This window comes from Monodelphis domestica, chromosome 2 (assembly GCF_027887165.1).
Source record: "Monodelphis domestica isolate mMonDom1 chromosome 2, mMonDom1.pri, whole genome shotgun sequence".
NCBI lineage: Eukaryota > Metazoa > Chordata > Mammalia > Didelphimorphia > Didelphidae > Monodelphis > Monodelphis domestica.
In genome coordinates this window covers 433,058,951-433,082,558 of record NC_077228.1, presented here as the reverse complement: position 1 = coordinate 433,082,558, position 23,608 = coordinate 433,058,951, and the positions used below count along the sequence as shown (strand labels likewise).

Genomic DNA, 23,608 nt, shown 5'->3' with positions numbered 1-23,608 from the left:
CTACCTTATAGACAGTAGAGATATACTAAATATTTCTAATCATAGAGAAAATTGATGCACTGATTAGTATTTTCAGAAGACTAATTTGGAAAGGGTATATGTTGGATGGATGGGAGTCTGCATGTCATAAAATCATAGAATTAGAGTTGGAAAGAACCTTAAAGATTAGTTTTACTTGTTATTTTACAGAATAAGAAACTGAGACCCAAAGAGTTTTCCCATGATCACACAGGTAGTAATTGATACAGCCAAAATTTGAAACATTCTCTGAGTCTAATTCCCATGTTCTTTATACTAAATCACACTGTCTTTAAGCAGTAGTTAGCTCATCATAATTGATGAGAGCTTGGAATCCAACCCAATCCAATAAAAATGTATTAAGCACCTACTATGTACCAGGAATTGTGCTAAGCTCTTTTAATGTTAAAATGTTTTTATTTATTTCATTAGATGTTTCCCAATTACATATTAAATTATTTAACAGTTTAGAAAATTCTTTTTCCCATCATATCTCCCCTCCTTGAAAAGGCAAGCAATTTGATTTTGATTATATATGTGAAGATATATGTGTAAAGGAATCTCTTCTTCCCAGGGTCATGAACTTTCTTTTCATCAGACCCATCCCATTAGGATGGCTGTAAAGTTCCAAACAGAGGTCACAGGTTAAGAGCTCTAGGAACATAATGGAGAGCTAAGGATTATGGGTCTGGGTCAAAGAGACTTTGATTAGTTCCTGAGATGTGAGAGAACAGCTCAGAGAGACAAGGAGGGACAGGGAGAAAAGGGCTATAAAAGATGAGACCGTAGAGGAGACTGAGGTCTTTGGCATGAGTTTTTTGGGATTGATTCTTCTACTCCATTCGGTGTTGGTTGCTCAGGCAGAAGACACCCTTGTGGGCTGGTAAGACTCTTGCTCGGAAGAGATTACCAGACTTCCATGTGGAGATCGGAACCTTGTCAGGGAGTGGGCTGAAATGCTAAAGATCAAATTTTAGGGTGGTAGGCTAGGATAATTTTCTATTTCCTTCCTTATGTCTTTCTTATACTATATTTATATTAAATTAAATTGTTAAAAGCTACTATCATCCTCAGGACTTAAGAGTTAACTTTATAAATGGCATCCACAACAACTTTTTTACTAATATTACTTAATAAAACCAATTTCTAAATATAACATGTAGCATTTTAAATATTACATATTACATTTATTTTCATTATTACACATGCAAAATATATTTTAACATTAGCTGCATTACAAAACACAACACAAACAAAACAAAAAGAGATAGTAAAAAATACAATATCTCACCTATCTCAAGAGTTACATTCCAGAGACCCCCGAATCTATGAAGTAGCAGTATTATATTTATTTTATTATTTATATTTTAAGGCTTTATAAACTCCTTCCCACTCTCCTATAAACTTTTTCCACATTCTTATTAACCTACAATTATCCAAATTGTTGTCCTAAATGGTTGGATTGCTTTGCAAGTCCACCAACAGTGCATTAGTACAATTTTTCCACATTTTCCACATCCCCTCCAACTTTTGTCTTTTTCCTTTTCTATCATGTTGGCCAATCTGATAGGTGTGAGGAAGTATCTCCAAGTTGTTTTAATTTGCATTTTTCTAATCAATAATGATTTAGAAATTTTTTTCATGTGACTATTGATAGCTTGGATTTTTTCTTCTGAAAATTGCCTGTTCATATCCTTTGACCATTTATCACCTGGAGAATGGCTCTTATTTCAACAGATTTGGCTCAATTTCTAGGGATACAATTAATAAAAAGACAATCCCTTCCCTCAAATAACTTATCTAACGGAGGGAGATAACACACAAAAAGAGGTAAGAAAAATAAAGTGGGGTAGGAGTAGGAGTAAGTCTAACCCCAAAGGGTACTTACCACAGGGACATCTTATTCCATGGAGCTGAAGAAAACAGGCAGGGCAGCCCCAAAGTCCACTTTCTACCTTCTATAAAAAATGTCATTAGGAATTGTTAGATGCTCTGCTCCAGAGGATGCTAAGAGATGTGGTAGCAGTCAATGCAATTATCAGTCTATGAGTTGAGATCAGTTTAGATGAGATTAGAAGTGATGAGTTTAACCTTGCAAGGGCATCTTATTACTGTAGAATTGAAAGGAAAAAAAAAACTATAGCAGGGTAGCAAATGCAGCGTGGAGAACAGGGTGCTGACCACAGTGGATGTGGAAAATAATAGGCATTCAAAGGATATATTGCAGCGGAAGGATTACCAGTACTTAACTAACTGGGTATTAGAGGAGAGAGAAGACAGGCAAGAATGAATTCAGGGTTTTAAACTTGAGACAGAGTTGGATAAGATGATGATTGGGAGAGGAGAAATGATAGGTAAATAATACACTATACATTCAATTTACATAAGTTATGAAAAAAGGTGAAAAACTTTATGGAAATAAGAACCAGAAATGGAATTATGATAGTTTTTTAAATGAAAAAATGAATTTCTACTTAAACAGTAACAAGGTATCAAATAATCAAATATTGGTACATTGATGATACATATTAAATACTGAAATACATACTTGTCTTTTGAGATTCTGGAAGGAAGATGTCAGAAGACATAACTATTCAAACAAGTTTTATTTATTTTATCAAATATCATTATTGTTTATTATTTTTATGTTTGTAGAAAAGCATATTTAATTATATGTGTGTATATATAAATACATATATTTTAAATGTTCACTCTTATCCTGCTTTGAGCATTTTAGCATTTCCCTGTAATTAGTCATTTAGCCATACATTTTTCAAAGAAATACTATTTTGATAAACTGATTCATTTATTTAAAATAATTGACTTTCTCTAGACAAAATAAAGTGTTGTGCTACATTACAGCCTCACTGTTAGGAATGAAGATAGAGGTGACAATGCTGGAAGGCCAACACATACAACAAAAATGGAGAGTATCCAGGCAGTAGAAGAATGGTAAGTTTGGATTTTTTATTGATAATTATATATTATGTTTATATGACATTTACATTCAGTAACTACTACTTTTTTGTTTTTTTTTTTTGCTTTCAGAACTAATGCATCCACCAAGTGCCTTTGTAGCCTGAGTTACAGTCAAATGTATTCAACCCAGTTTTTTTTTTCTTGCAGTGAGCTTTTTTTATCAGTTATTTCTCAAGATACCATTGTGTTATTATTATAAATGGTGCTACATAGTTACCTGATTTCATAGCCTGTAAATCCCCATCTTTCTGATTAATACAAAAGCAAGATTGTTACCCGGGTCATCCATAAAATAACCCTAATCCATCACTTCTCTTTTCAGAGATCACCTTTATTTATAATGGAGTCTAAAACATGGGGAAAGTCAGTTTCTCAAGCTATTCATAAAGAGCCAAACTGATTTAGACTAGTTATAATTGGACTTTAGATGTAAGGGTCCAAACCCTACCACCCCATATATTCATATGTGCACACACACACACACACATGGATCCAAAACAGATATCAATATATCTACATACATATGTGTATTATGTATATTTTATGGCTTACAAATTAGCTTAGATACATTACTTATTTTAATCTTCACTGTAACACAGTGAGATCAGTGGTATCAATGTTAATCTCATTTTACAGGTGAGGAAACTAAGATTTAAAGGGGCTAAGTCTTTCCAAAGTCACACAGATAGTATGCAATCCTGGAACTTAGACCTATGGTTTCTCAATTGAAATCCAGTACTGGTTTCACAATATTTCATTTATCAGTTTCTATTGACTTAATCATGCTTTAGCACACTTTAGCAAAATAGATCAAAACCTCAAATTTTAGATCCACAAAAGGAAAGGAAAGCTTCAACATAAGTAAATTCTCTATATAATGATAAATAGTATAATCTTGACTACTTCTTAGGAGAAATTTTGATAATGGTACTTGATAATTTTCTTGCTCACTTAAATCTTTTAAAGTGAGTAAAACAAAGTTTTGGCATGAGAGAATACTAACAAGACTATTTAAAACACTTGATGGAAAGGATATACTAGAAGTTGCCTTTCTTTTGAATAATTCCTTGATCAATATAATTTAAGGCTGTAAGATATCATATATGTCATTTAAATTGAGTAAAAGTCAAGTAGGTTTTACCCTGAAGCATGTTCAAAGCAAAAGACAGTAGAGAGCAGATAATGTGAAAGAATGGTACAAGAACTGGTGATTTTTACAGATCCTGGCTAATCAGATGAGACTATTCTGATAAAATTAGTGAATTCCTACATGCCTCCTTTTTCTCTTCTCACCCTGTAAGTGTATTCAGAGTTTTCATAAAGCCCATGTTAATATTCAAATTATAATAACTTGGAATGTAGGTCTTTTAGAATAATCCATGAGGAATATTTGAAAGTTAATTAATTAACACTAAAAATGGCAACATCACACAATTATACTCTGCATTTTTATTTCAGAGCCTGGGATCAGTATCATAGATAAGAAGATAACTCTGTCCTGGGGCAAATAGATTTGAAATCCATATGAGCCCTGAGAAGAAAATTCAATTGGCTTTTAAATATGTTTGACTGATGATTTCTACCATACCTACAATCTGAGTCATTAGCACTTTAAAGTTTTAAAATCAAACAAGGATTTTCTAAAGACTCAATATTGGTTGTACCTTCTAGTTTGTTAAATATTGAGCATCTTTAAACATAGATTTCCCTCCTGTAAGTATCTGACTAGGTCAGAAATGGAATCACAACCACCTCATAAATAAATCGAGGGCAAGAGAGTAATGTCCACTTTTGTATTACAAAGTTGTAGCACACACTTTATATACTGATATTACTGCCTAGGACTTTCTTTTTAAATTGAATCATTAAAGAGGAAGGAAAGGAGTAGAATGTTCCAAATGCCCCATTACTAATCAGCTTTGTAAGTCAACATCAGGTCAGTCAATAACAGTATAACAATCCTCCAAAAACCCGCTGGCTAATATACTGACAGCATTACCAGCCAGTAACACTGGGAAAAGGAGACAAGAAAAGTACCTTCTCCCCTTTGAATTTTCTGTGACCCATCATGATTTCTTTAGTGCCATTAGTATAAAATTCCTATATATGGCCCCATTCAGAACTTAGCTGACCTATTCCTGATATTTATTTATAAAATCAGTACAGGGATAAGTTCAAAATGTTATGTTTTAAATGTGTTAAATATTTAAACCTAATTTTATGCTTGAGCTGCTTTTTGCTTTTCACACTTAATTCTTGGTTTTTATTGAAACACTTTTGTAAAGATAGCTATAAAAAAGAAAAAAGCTACCACAAAATAAATAATCCATATTCTTTGGAACAATTGTTAGATGTTTGCCCAAAGACTTGTTGAATAAATTTTAGAGATGGAAAGAACTAAAGAGATCACTTTATTGATGTGGACAAAGTAAAATTTCAGGGATCTCAGCCCGCATAAATTTCATAAAACCTTTTTTTTTCTCCCTATTATAATGGCCATGTTTTCTTTCTATAGCCAAAATCCTACTCCAGATGAAATTATGTCCTGGTCTCAAAATTTTGACAAGATGATGAAGACGCCCGCTGGGAGAAATCTCTTCAGGGAATTTCTTCGAACAGAATATAGTGAAGAGAACCTACTTTTTTGGCTTGCATGTGAAGACCTAAAAAAGGAACAGAACAAGAAAGTTGTTGAAGAAAAAGCTAGACTTATCTATGAAGATTATATTTCTATACTGTCACCCAAAGAGGTAAAAATATAAGAAAACATAAAGTAAAGCTTCTTGTCCCCAGTAGGAGCTAACCTGGGGCTGATTTTCATTAGGTTTAAGTTAAGGAGGACACATGGCTCAAATAAGTTGGAGAGCTTCACTTGTTTGGGGGTGAGGTCACTTCAGCTCTAAAATTCACTCATTCACTTATTCATTCATCTTTCATTGTATTAAATAGTCATTTATTAAGTATCAGATGCATACAGATCACTGCCCTAGGCAATGGAAGAAGGAAAAAAATTTACTCTTGGAAGTAATTCTATTTTAGTATTTAACTTGTTAGCAATTTTTTGCTTAAATGATATTAATATTACTAAACATATTAATAAAGAAGGAAAAAAGATAAATATGGTTGCTTCCCTTTTTATATGTTTTATATGTTTCAGGGAAGATGAGATGATAAACCCATGATGGTCAAATTCAGGTAGGAGCTAACTTGAAAGTCTAGAGATACAGGAAGAGGGCATCAGTGGGCATGCCTATGTTGAATTTTGGGAAATTAACTGAAAGGAAGTAAAGGAATGCAGAAAAAAAAAAGAGGCAAGAAAGCATACAAGAGACACAGTCTGCTTTATATTACACCTTCTGTTCAACATTTGTTGATATTCAGTGCCTCTCCTCTAGTCCATTTTCCTTACACTGAATCTCATTTACTGCCAAGGGCAATAAGTTTTGACCTAATTTTTAATTAGCATGTAGTTTCTCACTAACACCTAATCCATAAATATTTTTTTAAAAAAACACAACATTTCTGTTGGAGTAATGTAGTTTATTGCTGAGGAAAAAAAAACAAACTATGATCTCAATAATAGTGTTGGTAACTTTCTCCACAGATAAAGTTTAGATATTACATAACTTGAGAGTGTTAGAAAAATCTTCAATATTCTCAATTTCTGATTCAATAACTAAGAATTCAAGCATTTAGAATTAAAAAAAATTACAGCTGAGTAGTCCATTGAATGATGATAACCAGGAAGCTTCAGAATGTTAGTCTTGGTCATAACTACCAAAATTACGTTTTGTTTGTTCTTGGCTTTCATTTTTACCTTTAAATTTTTTCATGCTACATTTTAATACTTACATAGAAAATATGTACAATTTAAATTATACATTCCCATGTGGCTCTTTTCACATAGATACAGTACTTAAACTGACATGACACAAGATTTCCTCAGAGTATTTATCAAAGGGTTTAATCATTTCATCCTTGGCTATAAAATAGACTAATTTGGTACCCAGGAGATGTTTTATTGCTCTTTCTTGTGTGATAAAATACATTAAGGAGAAAATAAAATAAAATATTTCAGTAAAAAAATGCTAACAAGTTAAAGAATAAAATGGAATTACTTCCAAGAGTAAATTAACACTTTCTAAGATTGCCTAAAGGAAAGAGTTGATTGAAATAATAAAGAGGGATTTACAACTAATAGGAACATTAGCACATAAAACAGATTCTGGTATCAACTTTTGTCTATTAAGCATTTTAATTCAAGTCCAGTTAAAAGAAATAGAGCAATAAAAAGCCTACAAAATGTAAAAAAAGAGAAAAAAGAAAAAAGAAAGACAAAAGAAAACCAAACTATTCACAGCTATAAACTATAACCAAATTGTTGAAAGAAGTACTTTTTTAAAAGATTCTCTAGGGGGCCGCTGAACAGCTCAGTGGATTGAGAGCTGGGCCTAGATTTGGGAGGTCCTAGGTTCAAATGTAGCCTCAGACATTCCCCTAGCTCGATGACCCTGAGTAAGTCACTTAGCCCCTATTGCATAGCCCTTATTGCTCTTCTGCCTTAGAACCAATACACAGTATTTATTCTAAGACAGACGGTAAGGGTTTTTAAAATGAATGAATGAAAGAATAAATTAAATAAATAAATAAAAAGATTCTCTAAATATAAGTCTTATCTCAATAGGAAACTTAGTTGTATACACAGGTCTACTCCATGGTGGCAGTAGCTGATTTTTAGCAACTGTCTGTGATCTTGGATAAATTACTTACACTATCTAGACTTCAATTTTTTCATCTATAAAATGAGACATTTAAACTAGATCTCTAAGATCCCTTTCAGCAGTAACCTTCTCTGCTTCAATTAATTTCTTACCCCTACAGGACAATGCCTAGCTCAGATTATAATTAATGTATCTAACTGCAATGAAACAATAAAATACTAAAACTATAAGAATGAACTCAGAACAACTTCAAAGAAAATTTCAAAATGTAAAAATTATATGATTTCATCATCTCCACTGATTATTTATTAAATTATCTGTTAGATTTCCTGCCTCCAGTCTTCCCCCTCTCAAATTTGTCTTCTGTAAAGTTGTCAAATTGATATTCCTAAATTGCCTAAAATAACATTGCTCACTTCATCAAGAAGCTTCAGTGGTCCCCTATTACCTCTAAAAAAAAAATACAAACTCGTCATTTAAATCTTCCATGATCTGACTCCAGCCTGTCTTTTCAGTTTTATTATATACTTCTTAATCTCAGACATTCTATATTCCACTAGTTATTCCCTCTACATTCCTTTCTATTTCCCCTCTCTGGCACCTTTTCAGGCTGCCTCCTGCCTCCACTCCTGGAATACACTGCCCCATCAGCTCTTGGAATCCCTAGCTCCCTTCAAAGTATTAATTAACTCCAGTAGGCAGTGGTATCTCCACTCATCACTTTGTATTTACTTTATCTGTGTGTGTTTACATATATACATTTACTTATCTGTAACCATATCATATTCCCCAAATTATATATAAGATTAGAGGTGAAAGAATTATCTAATTTTTTAATATTTGAATCTGTGAGATTTAAAATGGTTGAGATCTTAAACTGTAGTGAGTTAAAATGGTGGAAGATATAAATTGTGATAGATATAAGAGAGGGTGAGTAAATTTGACCTCAGAAAATATGTTTCACTACAGTGTCTTGGTTTTAAATCAAATATAAGGTGGTCGCCAGAGAAATATTCCCAATTATTCAAATACCCAAGTCAACTGGGTTTTATAGAGATTTTTAATTAATAATATAATGAGGAATTAGAGAAAGAGTAGGAAAGGAATAATTATGAAGGGCCTCAAGACAATATGGCCTAGACCTGAGTCTTAAGAGAGAGAATCAGTCAGTCCGTTTTTTAACACTCACCACAAGGTCTGCCTAAACAAGGATTCTAGTGACACCAGGCCAGCTCCATCTCAGCTGACTTCACCAGAGAGAGCTCCAGCGAGACCTCCTTAGAGATTGTCTTCCAAGAGCTTCCCTTCTCCAGAGCCTCTCTCAAGAGATTCTTCCCAAGCGATCCTCATCAGAGATCCTTCAAAAGGATTTCTCCAAAAGGATATATATTCAAGAGATTCTGCTTTTTCTTATATAGGGGTTTTTCTCCCATGTCACCTCCCCTAAGTCCCTACATCTACCAATCACTGTAGACGCTTTCCAAAGGACTGCCCATCTGAATTCCTGCTAAGTTGACAAATCTCCTCAGTAAATCTGAACCAGTGAAAACACAGCTGAGTCAACTAATCTCATTAAGACAAAACTTGCCTGATCCTTTTAGGTACCTAGCATCCCATTGTATCAATTCAAAAAACAGGCCTGGCTCAAAGAACTCCTTGCCCCACCATAAGCATGGATCCAAGTACTTTCTTTGTTTAGCAAGGAGTTTTTTTTTCCCCTAAAGCAGTCTTAAGTATGGTTGGAGTAGAGGTCCTCCCATTTCTGATCCTGGCAAGTTCTCACATCAAAATGGGGAATGTTTCTCAGTAGGGAATTTGTTCCAATTAAGAATTCCCTGATGGGAAAATGTTTAACATTCACAAGTCTGAGAGATTTCAAGATTTACAAATCTCCAAATCCTAGTATAGTGTGACACAAAGTAGATGCTTAATAAATGCTAATCAATCTATTGATAAGCTCTTTTGATCATATCTATTTTCTATTGAGCCATTTGGATAGCTTTTAGACTAGCAAGTCATTGGTATATAGGATTAATTGAATGTTCAGTGTTTCCTTTTTGATATTTTTGTCATCAATTTCACAGCATTAAAAGCTTCAGAGCAGCTGGACCCAGCAAAACATCATATTTCCATTTTTTACAGAGAAGTAAATTGAAGCTCAGTGATATTAAGAAACACTCAGAATTACATAGCTTTAGTAATTGGCAGAGCCAGGAGACTCAACCTCCATAAATCTAGTTCTTGCCAGTAAGCCTGTGACTCAATCTAATAACAGAGTTCCTGCTGAAGACAAGGATGCCATAGTCTGAATCAATCTTCCAATACTATGGCAGACTTCTTAGAGTTTTTATTTGTATATTGCCTTTGCCAAACTTCCCTTCTCTAGTACAAAAATATTTCTCAAACAAGTTAAGCTACTAAAGTATGCATTTTTTAAAATCAAATGTGTATAATTTTTAAAAGCCAATTTTAGTCACTTGTTATTAAATCTGAATTTTTTTCCAACTTACAATTGTGCCAGAAGACTAAATTTCCTTCTGGTTCTTCAACCCAGAACAATAGGGACCTAAGTTACTTTGGTTCCTTAGAATCTAGTTATTCTTTTCCACTGCTTTAAGGTAACTTATGTGATCTCAACTTGTGTTTGCTCATTTTTTTTAAGTTAGCAGTTTTACATTTTTCCTGCATTTTTTGATTCTTAAGAGTTTTTCTTCATAATTAGTAAGATTTTATCTTCTGAAATAATTAGGATTCTTCTTGGGTTTAAAATTGAGAACCATAGCTATTTTGAACCATCCGTATAGTATAATAATCTGACCAGCAGTTGCTATTTAATTTTCCTTTGTGGGTTGTAGCTTGAGAAGGAGAAGGGAGCCTGAGAAAAAATGGATGATAAATGAAGACTCAAAGACAAGTTAATTGATATGGGGAGCGGCGCTAGATCCTTATAATGTTTTCCTTTGAAAATTAATTAAAGGAAAATATGAGAAATAAGAGAACATGTGGAAGTAAGAATTCCTAGGTAGAGATAAAGAGAGATAGGAGAAACTCCGAAGATGCAGGAATCAAGAGGAAGAGCAGGGCCCCTCACCCCAGCATTTATTGTGGATTGAGAAGTGATCAATGAATATTTAACATAGCACGTAGGTCTTAACATTGGTTGAATAGACAATGACAAGATCAGAGGAGGTGGGGATTCACCTGACATGCTTTTCAAAGGAATGAGGTTTGACAAGGTGAGGGCTAAGCCTTTGTGGCTTAGGCTCAGGAATTCTCCTGCCCTTACATTGATCATTAACTGATCTGATCAAGTATCTAATACATCAACCATACTTCCCAGATGCCAACATGCCTGGCATGCTACATATATATGTGTGTGTGTGTGTGTGTGTGTGTGTGTGTGTGTGTGTGTGTAATTGTTCACTAAATATTGGAGTGTGTTTAGAAAATCTTCAACTTGCCATAACCTTACAACTGAAAATTAGTTGAATCAAGTTAAGGTAAAAAAAATTTAATGTCTGTTGAGAAAAACCCCAGAGGTATATTTTAAAGAAAAGTTTATTAAAGAGATACTGATAGTTTATTTAACAATAGGGGCATCATATAGGCTTTTAACTAAAATTGAATCCTATTTTTAGTCACTCATTTCCAGAATTTTCTTTATTTGGGGGATTTATAAGAAAGATCAGAATGTAACATACCAAAGAGCTATTGGCTATATACTCAAATCTCCTCTTTTGATGACTGAATCTTAGAACTTTGTTCTAGACCAATAAGCCCTAGACCAAGAGTTCTTAATTTTTATTATTTAATTTAATTTTTTTTTGCATCATAAACACCTTTGGCAGTCTGGTAAACACTATGGACCTTTTCTCAGAATAAAAATTTAACCAAGTAAAATAAAATACATAGAATTAAAAAGGTAACCAACTGTATTGAAATGGAATTATCAAAATATTTTTTTAAAACAACCCCAGGTTAGGAACCCCTGCCCTAGAAAATTTCAGCCAGAGTGTATAAATCAATATAGCACCATTTGGAGATATGGGGAAACTGTCCTGGGATTGTGTCACTATGGCCTGTAACAGAGCTAAAGTCTACTCTGGATGCTTGCTAAGGCCTTGAGAGAGCAAGAGGAAAAAAAGAAGAAAGTCCAAGCCAATATGGATTCCCCAAGATACTTTGACCAAAGAGAGTGAACTCTCTGGTCATGGCATAAATTTAAACCTAAATATAGGATTTTGAATAAATAGGATAAAATTTGAACATATTGTGAATAAATCAAACACCCTTTTCAAATCATTAATGCTAGCCCTCATTTTCCAATGGAAGAACAATTTTCATTCTGAATAATTTCTTTTACTCCATAGGAATTTTTTCCTGGCTAGTACCAGATAGACTAAATGATTGCATACATCTATACTGTCATCACTGGAACTCATCTCTCTCCCTTCCCCATCCTTCTGAACTCCAGAACATTTTTCTTTCCTTTCTAAATTAGTTTAGCACCTGGCTCTCAGTCTTTCTTTTCCAATACCTACTCTCATACTAAAGTACTTGAACATTCATATTTATCCACCCCCACCAAATCGCCTAACTTTCCAGTTGCTCTACTTACTCACTTTCCAATGACCAATTTTTTCACCCCAAATACTAAGTTTACAGCGAGAAGAACATATACTCTTAATCATTAAGAGTTTCATTTCCATGTTCCTGAATCCTAAAATTCCTTATAGAATCATATTCTGTTATCTTCCAATTTTTCCTCTATTTTATGGTCCCTAATCCTGTTCTTTATCCTCAATGACTCCATTTCTTCTGACCCTCAGTTCTTTCCCAGGCAACCATAGCTACATTGTCTAGACTCTTGTCCCTTTATTCAACTTTTTTTTATTTTAAACCCTTACCTTTCATCTTATCAATACTATACTACCAACAGAATCAATACTATGTATTGGTTCTAAAGCAGAAGAGTGGTAAGGGCTAGGCAATGGGGGTTAAGTGACTTGCTCAGGGTCACACAGCTGGGAAGTGTCTGGGGTCAAATTTGAACCCCCCATCTCTAGGCCTGGCTATCAATCCCCTGAGCCACCCAGCTGCCCCCACTTCCTTCAATTTCTTGATGAACCATTTCAACTGTACACTGCCCTCTTTTCTCAAGTCCTTTGCCCCCTTATCATCAATAGCTGATCATACAAAGCACAGTTTTGACCTAGTGTTGGTTCTACCATTGGCTGCCTTCACTCATCTTCATATGTTGCAGAATGAAGCTGGAGAAAATCACAAAACCATCCAATTGAGTCCACTACAAATTTATGTTGCATAATCTCAACGGGGCCTTCACTGCATCAAACCAATCTTGACTTTGCCATTCACTAGATATGTGACCTAGGGCAAGTCACTAAACCCTCTTATCCTTAGTTCCCACAGCTGTAAAATGAGTGAAGATAGTTTATTATAAATAAAATTTGTTTTAAATAAATTAGGAATAAATTAAATAAAATTTCAAAAGTAAGATTGCTATGATAGTAGAAAGAAGGATGGTTTTAGAGTAAGAAGACCACGGTTCAAGTCCTTACTGTGATGCCTACTGGTCTCTTGACCCTGCTTTAACTTTGTGAGCTTTTTGTGTCTTCCACTGCAAAATAGAGATAACACTTGCACAATAGGCATACCTCATCTACTGTACCAAAATAAATTGTAAATATTAAAAAAACTAACATAAATATGAATTATTTGGGGAGCTCCTTAAGAAAAATGACTACCCTTTCCCTTTCTTTGTATCCCCAATGTTAACATTCTCATTCTGTTGAGAAATAACATGATGAAGGTGTTTCACATCCCTGTCAAGGTAGAGCTAGCTTAAGAAAACTTTTAGATGATATCTGATTGGCAGGATCCCTTATTTTGCTAAGAACTATTGGTTGCTACTAAAAGAAAAAGAAAATTCTATTATCTTTTTGGAAGATGTATACATGTAAATTTGTATTTGACTTCATACCCTATCTAGAACTAAGTAATTAGGATTAGAGAATGCATATTCCACTCATGTCAGTACTGTGTCTCTCCTTGGGGAGTGGGGGTGAGGCGTCCTGCCTGCCTCATCTCCCAGCCCCAATCCATCCTCCATTCAGCCATCACAAGTGATTTTCCTAAAGCACAGATCAGACATGGTCTCCATTTTATTCAATAAACTCCAGTGGCTCAGTAAACTTTAGTGAGTCTTTATAGCCTCTGGGATCAAAAATAAAATTTTCTGTTTTGCATTCAAAGCTCTTAACCCAACCCCTCTCTAGTCTTACACCATACTACCTACCATGTACTCTTCATGCAGAAACACTAGCCTCCTGGCTATTCTTCAAAGGAAATGCCCTGATTCTCTACTTCAGGCAATTTCTCTGACTGTCCCTCCCTCTTCTCCCCCAGATGAAATGATCTCCTTCCTCAACTCCTCCTGTTGACTTCCCTGGCTTCTAAGTTCCAGCTAAAATCCTATCTTTTATAGGAAGCTTTTCTCAACTCTTAATTCTAGTGCCTTTCCTCTGTTATTTGCTTTCTGTTTATCCTATATAAAACTTATTTGTATACCACTGTTTGCGTGTTGTCTCCCTGTTAGACTGTAAAATCTTTGAGGCCTGGTCTATTTTTTTGCCCTTTGTTGTTTTTGTTATTTGCATCCCCAGTGCTTGGTACATAGTAGCCACTGAATTGATGTTAACTGATTGATCAGTAAAGGTGGGAGTCAAGGACCTTAGTAAAGATGTAAGCTTCTTATTATAAGAAAATGTCTCTTTTATCAGGATCTCTGTTTCACCATTTAGAGAAAGTCCCCCAGCAGAAAGACTAATGGTGTTCTGTTGTGTTCAGATATTTTTAGTGGTGTCTGATTCTTCATGACCCTATTTGGGGTTTTCTTGGCAAAGATACTAAAGTGGTTTGACATTTCCTTCTCCAGTTTATTTTACAGATGAGGAAACTGAGGCAAGTAGGGTTAAGTGACTTGCCTAGAATCACCTGGCTAGTAAGTGACTGAGACCAGATTTGAACTCGGGAACTGTGGAGACTCTGCTACCTAGCTCCCAAAAAAACTTAAACAGAATGCAAAGGGGGCAATGGATATTTTAGAATCAGGAAATGTTATTTTATTGTCAGTATACAAAAGCTTTAAACTTTCTGAGGGAATGTTCATGTTTCAATATGTAAATTAATTGGGGATACTATTAATGTGGTAACTTCCCACAGTGGCATAGATTGCAAGTCATCCATGTCTTCTCAGCCTATGTGACTCTTCTTTTATACTCCCTGACTTGGTTAGGTTCTTCTCCCAAATATTCTAATATGATATATGTGCCTTTTTTGATCTGTCCACCTATCTTGCTCTCAATACATTAGCAGCCTCTTCTTCAGATCATGGGAGAAGGAAAATTATACACAGCTTAATTTTTTAATCCCCCCCCTCAAAATAGACCCCTGTTTCTGCTAAGGGCACTATCATCCTTCTAGTCACCCAAGTCCACAACTTCAGTGGTATCCTTGGCTCTTCATTCTGCCTTACTATCTTTCCAACTTTATTATATGGTCCTCCTTTTTCTGAAATCTACAATGTAATCAAATTGGCTTTTTTGCTATACTTCACATGATAGTTCATTTCCTACTTCCAAACTTTTGCAGTGGCTGACCCCCAAGCCTAAAGTGCATCTCACCTCTGTCCCATGTCATATTTTGTTTCCTTCAAAACTCTGCCCAGGCACTATTTTCTCAGAGAAGTCTTTCTTCATATTACTGCCTGTTAGCGCCCTCCCTCACCATAAATTTACCTTTTATTTGTTAAACATTTCATATACATATATTTGCATCTGTGTTATATATATCATATGCAAATTTATTTACATATGTTGTATGCCATGTATAAATGCATGTGTTATATGTGTCATGTGCAAGCAAATTTATATAACTGTTTCGCCCAATGGAATGTAAGTTCTTTGAAGGCAGAGAAGGACTGTTTCATTTTTGTATTTTATCCCTAAAACATTGCATAGTACTGCAAAGGTAATAAATGTATATGTTGACTAATATACTAGAATATCTGATCAGTTAATTTTTCTAATTCTTATTTAACTTTTAAAACTCAGTTTTTGAAGTAAAGGAATAAAAACATTTCAGCATTCATAGATTTCACTCAACAAAGATTTATTCAGCACATACTATTTGTAAGGCATTGTGATAGTTGCCAAGGATACAAAGATAAGAAAGAGGCAGGTAGGAAACTTGGCAGTTAGGATCCTGGACTTGTTAGGCATACCTAAATCCAAATTCTGCTTCAGACTTTTACTGATTGTGTGACCATGGGCGAGTCACTAATCCTTTCAGACTGCCTATTTTATAGGTTTTTGTGAGGATCAAATAAGCTAATGCTCATTTGTAAAGAATTTTGTAAACATTAAAGTACTAAATAATTGCTAGCTATCATCAACCTGTTCACAAAAGAGAAGAGAAGAAAAGAACTATTGTATAGTTCTATTGAATTGAATAATATATGAGCTAATGTACACAGGATAGTGAAATGTGTGCAAAGGAGATAGCCAGGCAAAGGCAAAAGCCCACTTCACCTGGTAGGGCAAAGGGCTTGTCATAGTGTGATTTCATGGAGAATGGAGTTCCATTCTGAGTTGGAACTTGAAGAAAGGGAGGGATGTCAACAGATAGAGAGCTGATAAGGGGCAAGTGATGTCCATGGAGGCACTGTTTTTAAAAGTTGATTACTGAAGATTTAGGGCATTGGTTTAATCTTAAATATTTATCTGAATAGCATACCTATACTAATTTTATTTCATTCTCCCCTCCTCTCCCAACAAAAACATCATTGAACATGTTGGTTTCTATCCCTCACAGGTCAGTCTTGATTCCCGAGTGAGAGAGGTGATCAATAGAAATCTCTTGGACCCCAATCCTCACATGTATGAAGATGCCCAACTTCAGATATATACTTTAATGCACAGAGACTCTTTTCCAAGGTTTTTGAACTCTCAGATTTATAAGTCTCTTGTTGAAAGTACTGCTGGATCTACTTCTGAATCTTAGTTTTCTTTGTTGGGGGGGTGGGCAGAATCATTTTGGAGGGCTGGGGTGGGACATTCAAGTAGTTACATAACATCAGAAGCTGAGTTCCTGGAGAACTACAGTTTAGCACTACTCAGGCTACTGTGAAAAAAATACAACACATTCTGGTCTTTGTCTCCATTTTTACCAAGGTCATTCATAGTTAAGTTTTTTGGGGGAAAAAAACAATAATGGAGTTACCAAATGACATATTTTACACACCATTCACTTTAACTGCAAGCAAGATGTATTTGTAGTCCTATGAACAGTCTCCTTGTGTATCCTCACACTGCATGTGCAAGGTAAAGCTGCTTCATTTGCCACTTAGTTGTTGTAATATTTAATCCAATAACATAATTTATCTATGTATTTAAGGACATTTTTGTGCAATATGGTCTTACATAGAAATAATTTTGGCAAATCAGCTGGGGTTTGCATTTTTTTAGGATAAACTACTACAGAAAAAGCCAATTTTTAAAGTGTAACAATGGAATTCAATATGCTATACTGCATTCAATACACTGATTTTGAAGCCAATATTTCTGTAAAAAAAAAAAAAGAGCTATTTATCGCTGTTTATTTAAAAAAACAAAAAAATGAAAAAAAAAACAAGAAAAAACCCATCATGGGGACTTCCTCTGGTTGTTCACTGCCAAAACTGTGGCATTTTCGTTACAGAAGAGTTTGCAATGTCAAAAAAAAAAAGCACAAACCATTTGAAGGGATCATGTTTCAATGACAAAATCTATGTGCTGATTTTGTTTTTAATTGTTATAAAGGAACAGAACCTGTGTACATTTCAGATGTCAGATACTGTAATTGATTTATTAAAGACTGGCTATCCAGTTCTAATACTGTTGTGTAATGTTATGTACTTCAGCAAGGAAAAAAAAAAAGATTGATCTTTAGTTTTTGAATATGAAAGGTTTAATAAAAGATTGCCTACATGTAGCATTTTAAAACATTTTGATGAATAGCATCTGTCCTGTGGCATATTTTTCTTCAAGACAAATCCCATGAAAAGCTATGTTTTTAATCAGTGGTTTTGAAGAAGACAAATAGCTGCTTCAGACCTAGTAAATTTTAAACTAGTTCCTCAAGACCAAGAAGTTTCCAAAAATAAGTAATATGAAATACCAAATATTAAATTCTTAATCAGAAATTCAAAAGATAGTGCAGCACTCAAAGCTTTTTGCTGCCTAGATACTTGTACAGGTATGGCTAGATCTTTACAGAAACAGAAGGAAAGAAAGAAAAATCTTGCCTGATGTGGGTATGCACTTTTGACATTCAAGAAAACAATATCCTGTAATGTACAAAACACCATCAGCTTCATATTTATATCGAAGTGTTATAATGTAAATGTTAATATCCCCTGGAGGCTATTTTTTTAATTGCAAGCTTGGTGAAAATAACTATGTGACTTGGAATGAAAGTTGGAAAATAGTTATAACCACTTGAGAACACTGGCCTTATACTAGGGATGATATTAAAATTTTAGGTTTTCTTTTTCATTTTCTTTCACTACCTCTCATTTATTTTTAATTTATTAAAAATATTTCAAAAGAGCAGGTTTGGAGTTTTATTTTACAATATATTTTACTTGAAGCCTGACATAAGTTTTGTGTCCGTGAACCTAAAACATTTTAAAACTGTTTTTAAGTGAATTTTATTTTGTAATTAATATAGAATTCAGGAGCTATTTAAAGGGCTATTCTCTACTCCCTATGCAAATACTTTAACTGTTGTAGTTTGACAAAATGGGATAAAAAAAAAACAGAATAAAAAACAAAATATCCTGTTTACACTGGCGTTGCTGACTATCTTATCATATTCAGCACTTTTAAATACATTGTTATTTATGAAAATGTAGTTAAAATGCAAGACATAAAATATTTATAACAAACATTTCTTTTAATAAAATGCCTGTTTTGTCTGAAAATGTTACTGTGTTATGACATACTTTATTCATGTTGGTTAGTTATTTACCATATGAATAAAAGTTTTTAGTACTATATTAATAGAATGATAGCTATGAATATGTTTACAATAATAGATAATTCATATTTTTTCCTGAAGAATGAAGAAAATACTAGAAAGAATCACCACTTCTACTGTGAAGTTCTGTTGTTCCTGAAATGATTTAAAACTTTTTTTCTGAATTAGAATTACATTGGTTATACTACTACTGTGTATACATACACATATATGGTGTATTTTCATATTTGTTACAGTGTTGAGGCACAATAACATTGGTGCATAGAACTAAAAAAAAATGTAAAATACTATTACAAATATTGCATGTATAAATCTTTTAAAATGTAGACTTTATATTATTGATGTTACTATTTGATGGTGACCTGATAGTCAGAAACTATCTTTATAAGATACTTTGGACCATTAGATGAATTGTCTGTTTGACAATACTTTTACCATTTTACCAAATCTAAACATAAGGGCCCTTATAAAAACAATCTTGATCTCTAATACTGGAGTTCATAAAGTATATATTTTGAAACAGGTGCATCCTTTTGGAAATTGTTCAGGTAGTTGTCTTGTGGAAGATACTGGAATAAGTTTGCACATCAATTTTTTTTACAACTGTGTGAACATTTCCATAAGAAACTCCTATTTTCAGGGGTTTAATATTCAACCACAGAACCCTGAAGTTTCTTCCTAGAAGTGGTATCTGTACATTTTGTGCTCTATCAAATTTAAAGGGAAAAAAAAAACCATCTGCTTTATATTATGTTCACTATATAAATAAAACAGGAAATAAAATCAAGAAACAAAAAAGAAAAGCCCAACATCTTATATGGTGTCTATACTACCATTTCAATAGCACAACATCTGTTTTAGTATCCTAAATTCTCCTACTGTATACATTGTCTTTTTAAGGAAAAAATGAAGCCCCTTGGAAGGTGCAAAAATATATTTTAGGCCACCAAGGTGGTTTTTTGCATGCTGCTATTGTACACTAACTACAGTGATCTAAAAGTGGTTACTGAACTTAGCAGGCCCAAAGTGAGCTGTGTCTACATTGGAAATTGAAGGAGAGATCATCCTCTGGATCCTTCAGACAAAATGTCCTGATATTGAGAAAAGGGACTTTGATTGTCAGAATTTTCCAGTATGCCTATCTGCTTACACAGATGACAGTTACAGGATTATTACTCATCTCTCCACTTTATTTATCCCAAGTAGACAGATTTATTCCATGGCTTTTTTATATTTTGAGAGTTACTAGATAACAGCCTCTTCTTTTTTTTTAAATAGAGTAATTGTTTTGTCAGAAGTATACAAGTTGAGTGAATCTGATGCAAATACTAGCCATGGTACAAGCAGATTTAAGCACTATGGGCACATTTGTATTTACTTGTAATAAGAGCTAAGAACAACTTTGATCTCAACACTAGAATGGACAAGAGCCAAGACCACATTCTGGTCTTTTTTTTTTTGGCTGCCTTTTAAAAATTGTAAATAATGAAGATAATCAATTTTGAAAATTGTTTAGAGTGCATGGTGGGGAGGGGGACTGTTTATTAGTATTCCTTAATACTGCCTAAGTATTTACTTGTAGAATGAAATGTATCAATATGTATTTGCCTGATAATTCAGTATTTCAGAAGAACAAGAGGAGCAAGTAAATAATGTGCATTTATTGAGAACAAAAATTGAATTTAGATTCACCCTGGGATTGAAATTTAACTGATACCTCATTCTGGGGCTTGATCGATACATTTTTATTTTTCTATAATGTTAACTTTCTATAAAGACAAGTAGCATTATGACTGTAACAATTTGAAAAATATCAGCAGGTCATAGATTTAAAGTTAAATGAACTTTATGGATCACCATCATCTATTCCAATCCTAACAATTTACAGGTGAGCAAACCAGTTAAATGACTTGTCCAAAATTACACAAGTAGTAAATAGCAAAGATGAGATTTGAACCCACCAGGTTCTCTGACTCCAAATCCAGTTTTGTTTTTTTTCTACTGCACTACAAAATACAAAGTGGTTTAGGCCACTGTGAAGACTGGGAAAAAGTAAAGAGTTTTTGTTTTTGTTTTTTTTTCCAGAGACTTCTTTTTGAAAATGTCTCCTAACATTTTCAAGAAACATTAATCAGAATCCTTTCAAGGAACAATTGAGTTTTTTTCCACAGTGTGTTGAATACCAGATATAATTTGGGAGCAAGGGAGAAATTTTTCAAAAATGTTAACTGTCTCATATTAATTGCCTTCCAAGAATTAGTCAAGTACATAATTTGTGTTTCCCTTGGTTGGTGACAGTTCTTGTCTTTGTTTCTGTTATTTTTAAGAACACTGTCAATACTAACCTATAAAAAATTATTTTTTTCTCCAAACAGTTCTATCAGGACACAATGTCATTCCCAACCATATATATGAAAAACAAATGTTCCAATGAGAAAGTCTATTAAAAGGTTTGACTTTTTTATCTTAACTGCTGCAACACTGAATATTAGTAAAATAGAATAAAATATTGTACTATAACAAAAATCATAACCCTTTTCAGAACTTTAGCTGTGACAATATTACTGGATGGATAAAGGAGGAACAAAGTAGCGTATAGTAAAAGTATCCTCTTGTTCATTCTAAGAGAATGGATTTACTTAGTCCAGGTTTCAAAAAAAAAAAAAAGAAAGACCTAGAGAAGGGTGGGTGCAAAAGAAATCTTGCCAAATATCTGTAAAGAGATTATTAGCAAAAGTAGAAGACATTCAAACTAGTCACAAAAAGTAAACAGATTTCTAGAAATAGTTCTTAGGTGTAGCACCTGTAGTCTTTCCTCACTACTTCCCACACATTATCCTTTGTGTTCCAAAAATCTGTATATTTAAACTGTAACCTTATATTTACTTCTAACAGGGCATTTTTACTTTAAAACAAATAAGCCACATTCATTCTACAAATATTTATTGATTACCTAATTAATTTAAGGTATTGGTGGCAGGAGGATACAAAGATAAATGAGAAAAGCATGTTCTTGCACTTAGGGACTCTCCTAAGGGATATTAAACTTTTACAAATCAATATATAATGCAAAGTAGAATGGGAAAGTACAAAAAAGAAAACTACAAAGATGCACTGGGCTTTCTTATAAAAGAAGGCACAGTTTACCTATCTTCTCAAATGAAGTATGCATTTAAATAAATAATTCTGGAATTTAAAATGTGTGGCCAAAAAAAGAAAAAAGGTGCTTCTTTCAAGATATATCAATATGTCTTTCCCTTGATCACTTTTGTTTAAATATGTGTTTTCAGTCTACTATAAGGCACAAAATTCATAACTCATGGAAACATTTTTCTTGTCATGACCCAGCCTATTATAGACTTAAAAGGAGGGGGAAAGTGATAACATATATATATATATATATATATATATATATATATATATACATATATATATTTGCTATGAGGCTGGAAAATGGCACAAAGTAAACCTGCACAATTTTCTTTTTAAAAGGCAAAACAAGAAACTCATGTAAAATCCTTTTCCCTAAAGCCCAGTGCCTGGTGTATAGAAAGTACTTAATAAATACCTATTGATTGATATAAAAATCATAATCTAAATTATAGAAAAGAGTAAGCATCAAGGATTTTAACTCAGAGAACTGAATTAAAACTGAAAGTATTTTTAAGTTGGAATTTTAAGGAATTTTGACAGTTGACAAAAGGGCAATGGTGGAGGAATAATCACTTAAGATATTTAGTATTAACTTGCAATAAATGTTGGAAAATATCTAAATTCTTTATCTCACTAGTCACAAACTGATGTTTAGAGAATGAATACAATATGCTAAGCCGAATATACTGGAATGAGTGAGATCTTGCAAAGTACATAGTTGATGCCTAAAATAAAAAATTTCATCATGAATGTTCAGATAATTGAAGTGAAAGTGTTGTCATTGTTACTGTTCTATTTGTCAGAATAATTATCTTCATTTTACAGTTTACTTCCGTAATAATGACCTGGACCCAACCCTTATCTTTTGAAATTCCCTTAGATCCATCTCATGGAATTAAAGTTGGTTATACCCTTTTTATTGAATGATGTTCTTTTTTTCCCTTCACTGAACAATGAAATCCATGTATGTTTTAATTCTCAATTGTTGTGGCTTTTACACACTTGTCACAATTTTAAAGTCAACTTATGTATAATTTTAGGCTCTCTGATCAATTTTAACAAATGTTAATAAGAAATCCAAAGCATTTGGTCTTGTAAAATTATTAATATTTAATATTTGTGCAGTTTTTTTAATTACCATTCTCATTATTGTCTGTCTTTAAGTTAATAGATTTCACTGGCAGATCAGTGTACCATTAAGAAGTTTTGAATTCATGAATACAATTTAATAGGCAGCATTCTAGGCTCTTTTTCAAGTCCAGATGACCTGCAGGGACTCTATACTGATCAGATATTTTTTTTTTTATGTAAAAGAAATTGAACATGACATTAATGTGACAAATTCTAAATCTTGTTCAAAAAATTAAATATTTTTCTTTGAGTTTTCAAAGTGGAAAAACACCCCTAATAATGTTTTCCTTTCTGACTATGTTGTGGAAACAGATGATATTGTAAAGTGCATATTCATTCTATTGATTTTATTAAAAGGTTTTGAAATAAGGAATTGATAATGTATTCTTGGAGAATTTACCATTTTCCCATTGGTGTTAAAATTTAGTAGTAAAAAGTAGATTTAAAGAATTGTTACTTAATTACTATATGCATCTGAGGGGGGAAAAAGATTGATTCTGACTGGATTC

At 33.4% G+C, this 23,608-nt stretch overlaps 1 protein-coding gene across 3 annotated transcripts in view; it reads left to right on the top strand.

Annotated features, from left to right (window-relative positions):
- Window positions 1-21,916, top strand: part of RGS17 (regulator of G protein signaling 17) — a 204,302-nt gene extending 182,386 nt beyond the window's left edge. For 2 of the 3 annotated variants that reach the window (XM_056818962.1, XM_056818963.1), the window contains 3 exons: window positions 2,893-2,970; window positions 5,513-5,747; window positions 16,611-21,916. In XM_056818962.1, the coding sequence (XP_056674940.1) occupies window positions 2,893-2,970; window positions 5,513-5,747; window positions 16,611-16,799 (502 nt within the window). In that variant the 3' untranslated portion in view covers window positions 16,800-21,916. Of the gene's footprint in view, window positions 1-2,880; window positions 2,971-5,512; window positions 5,748-16,610 lie in introns of all 3 variants that reach the window. The other variant, XM_007484780.2, reaches the window with a different exon arrangement.
- Window positions 21,917-23,608: the final 1,692 nt, after the last annotated feature.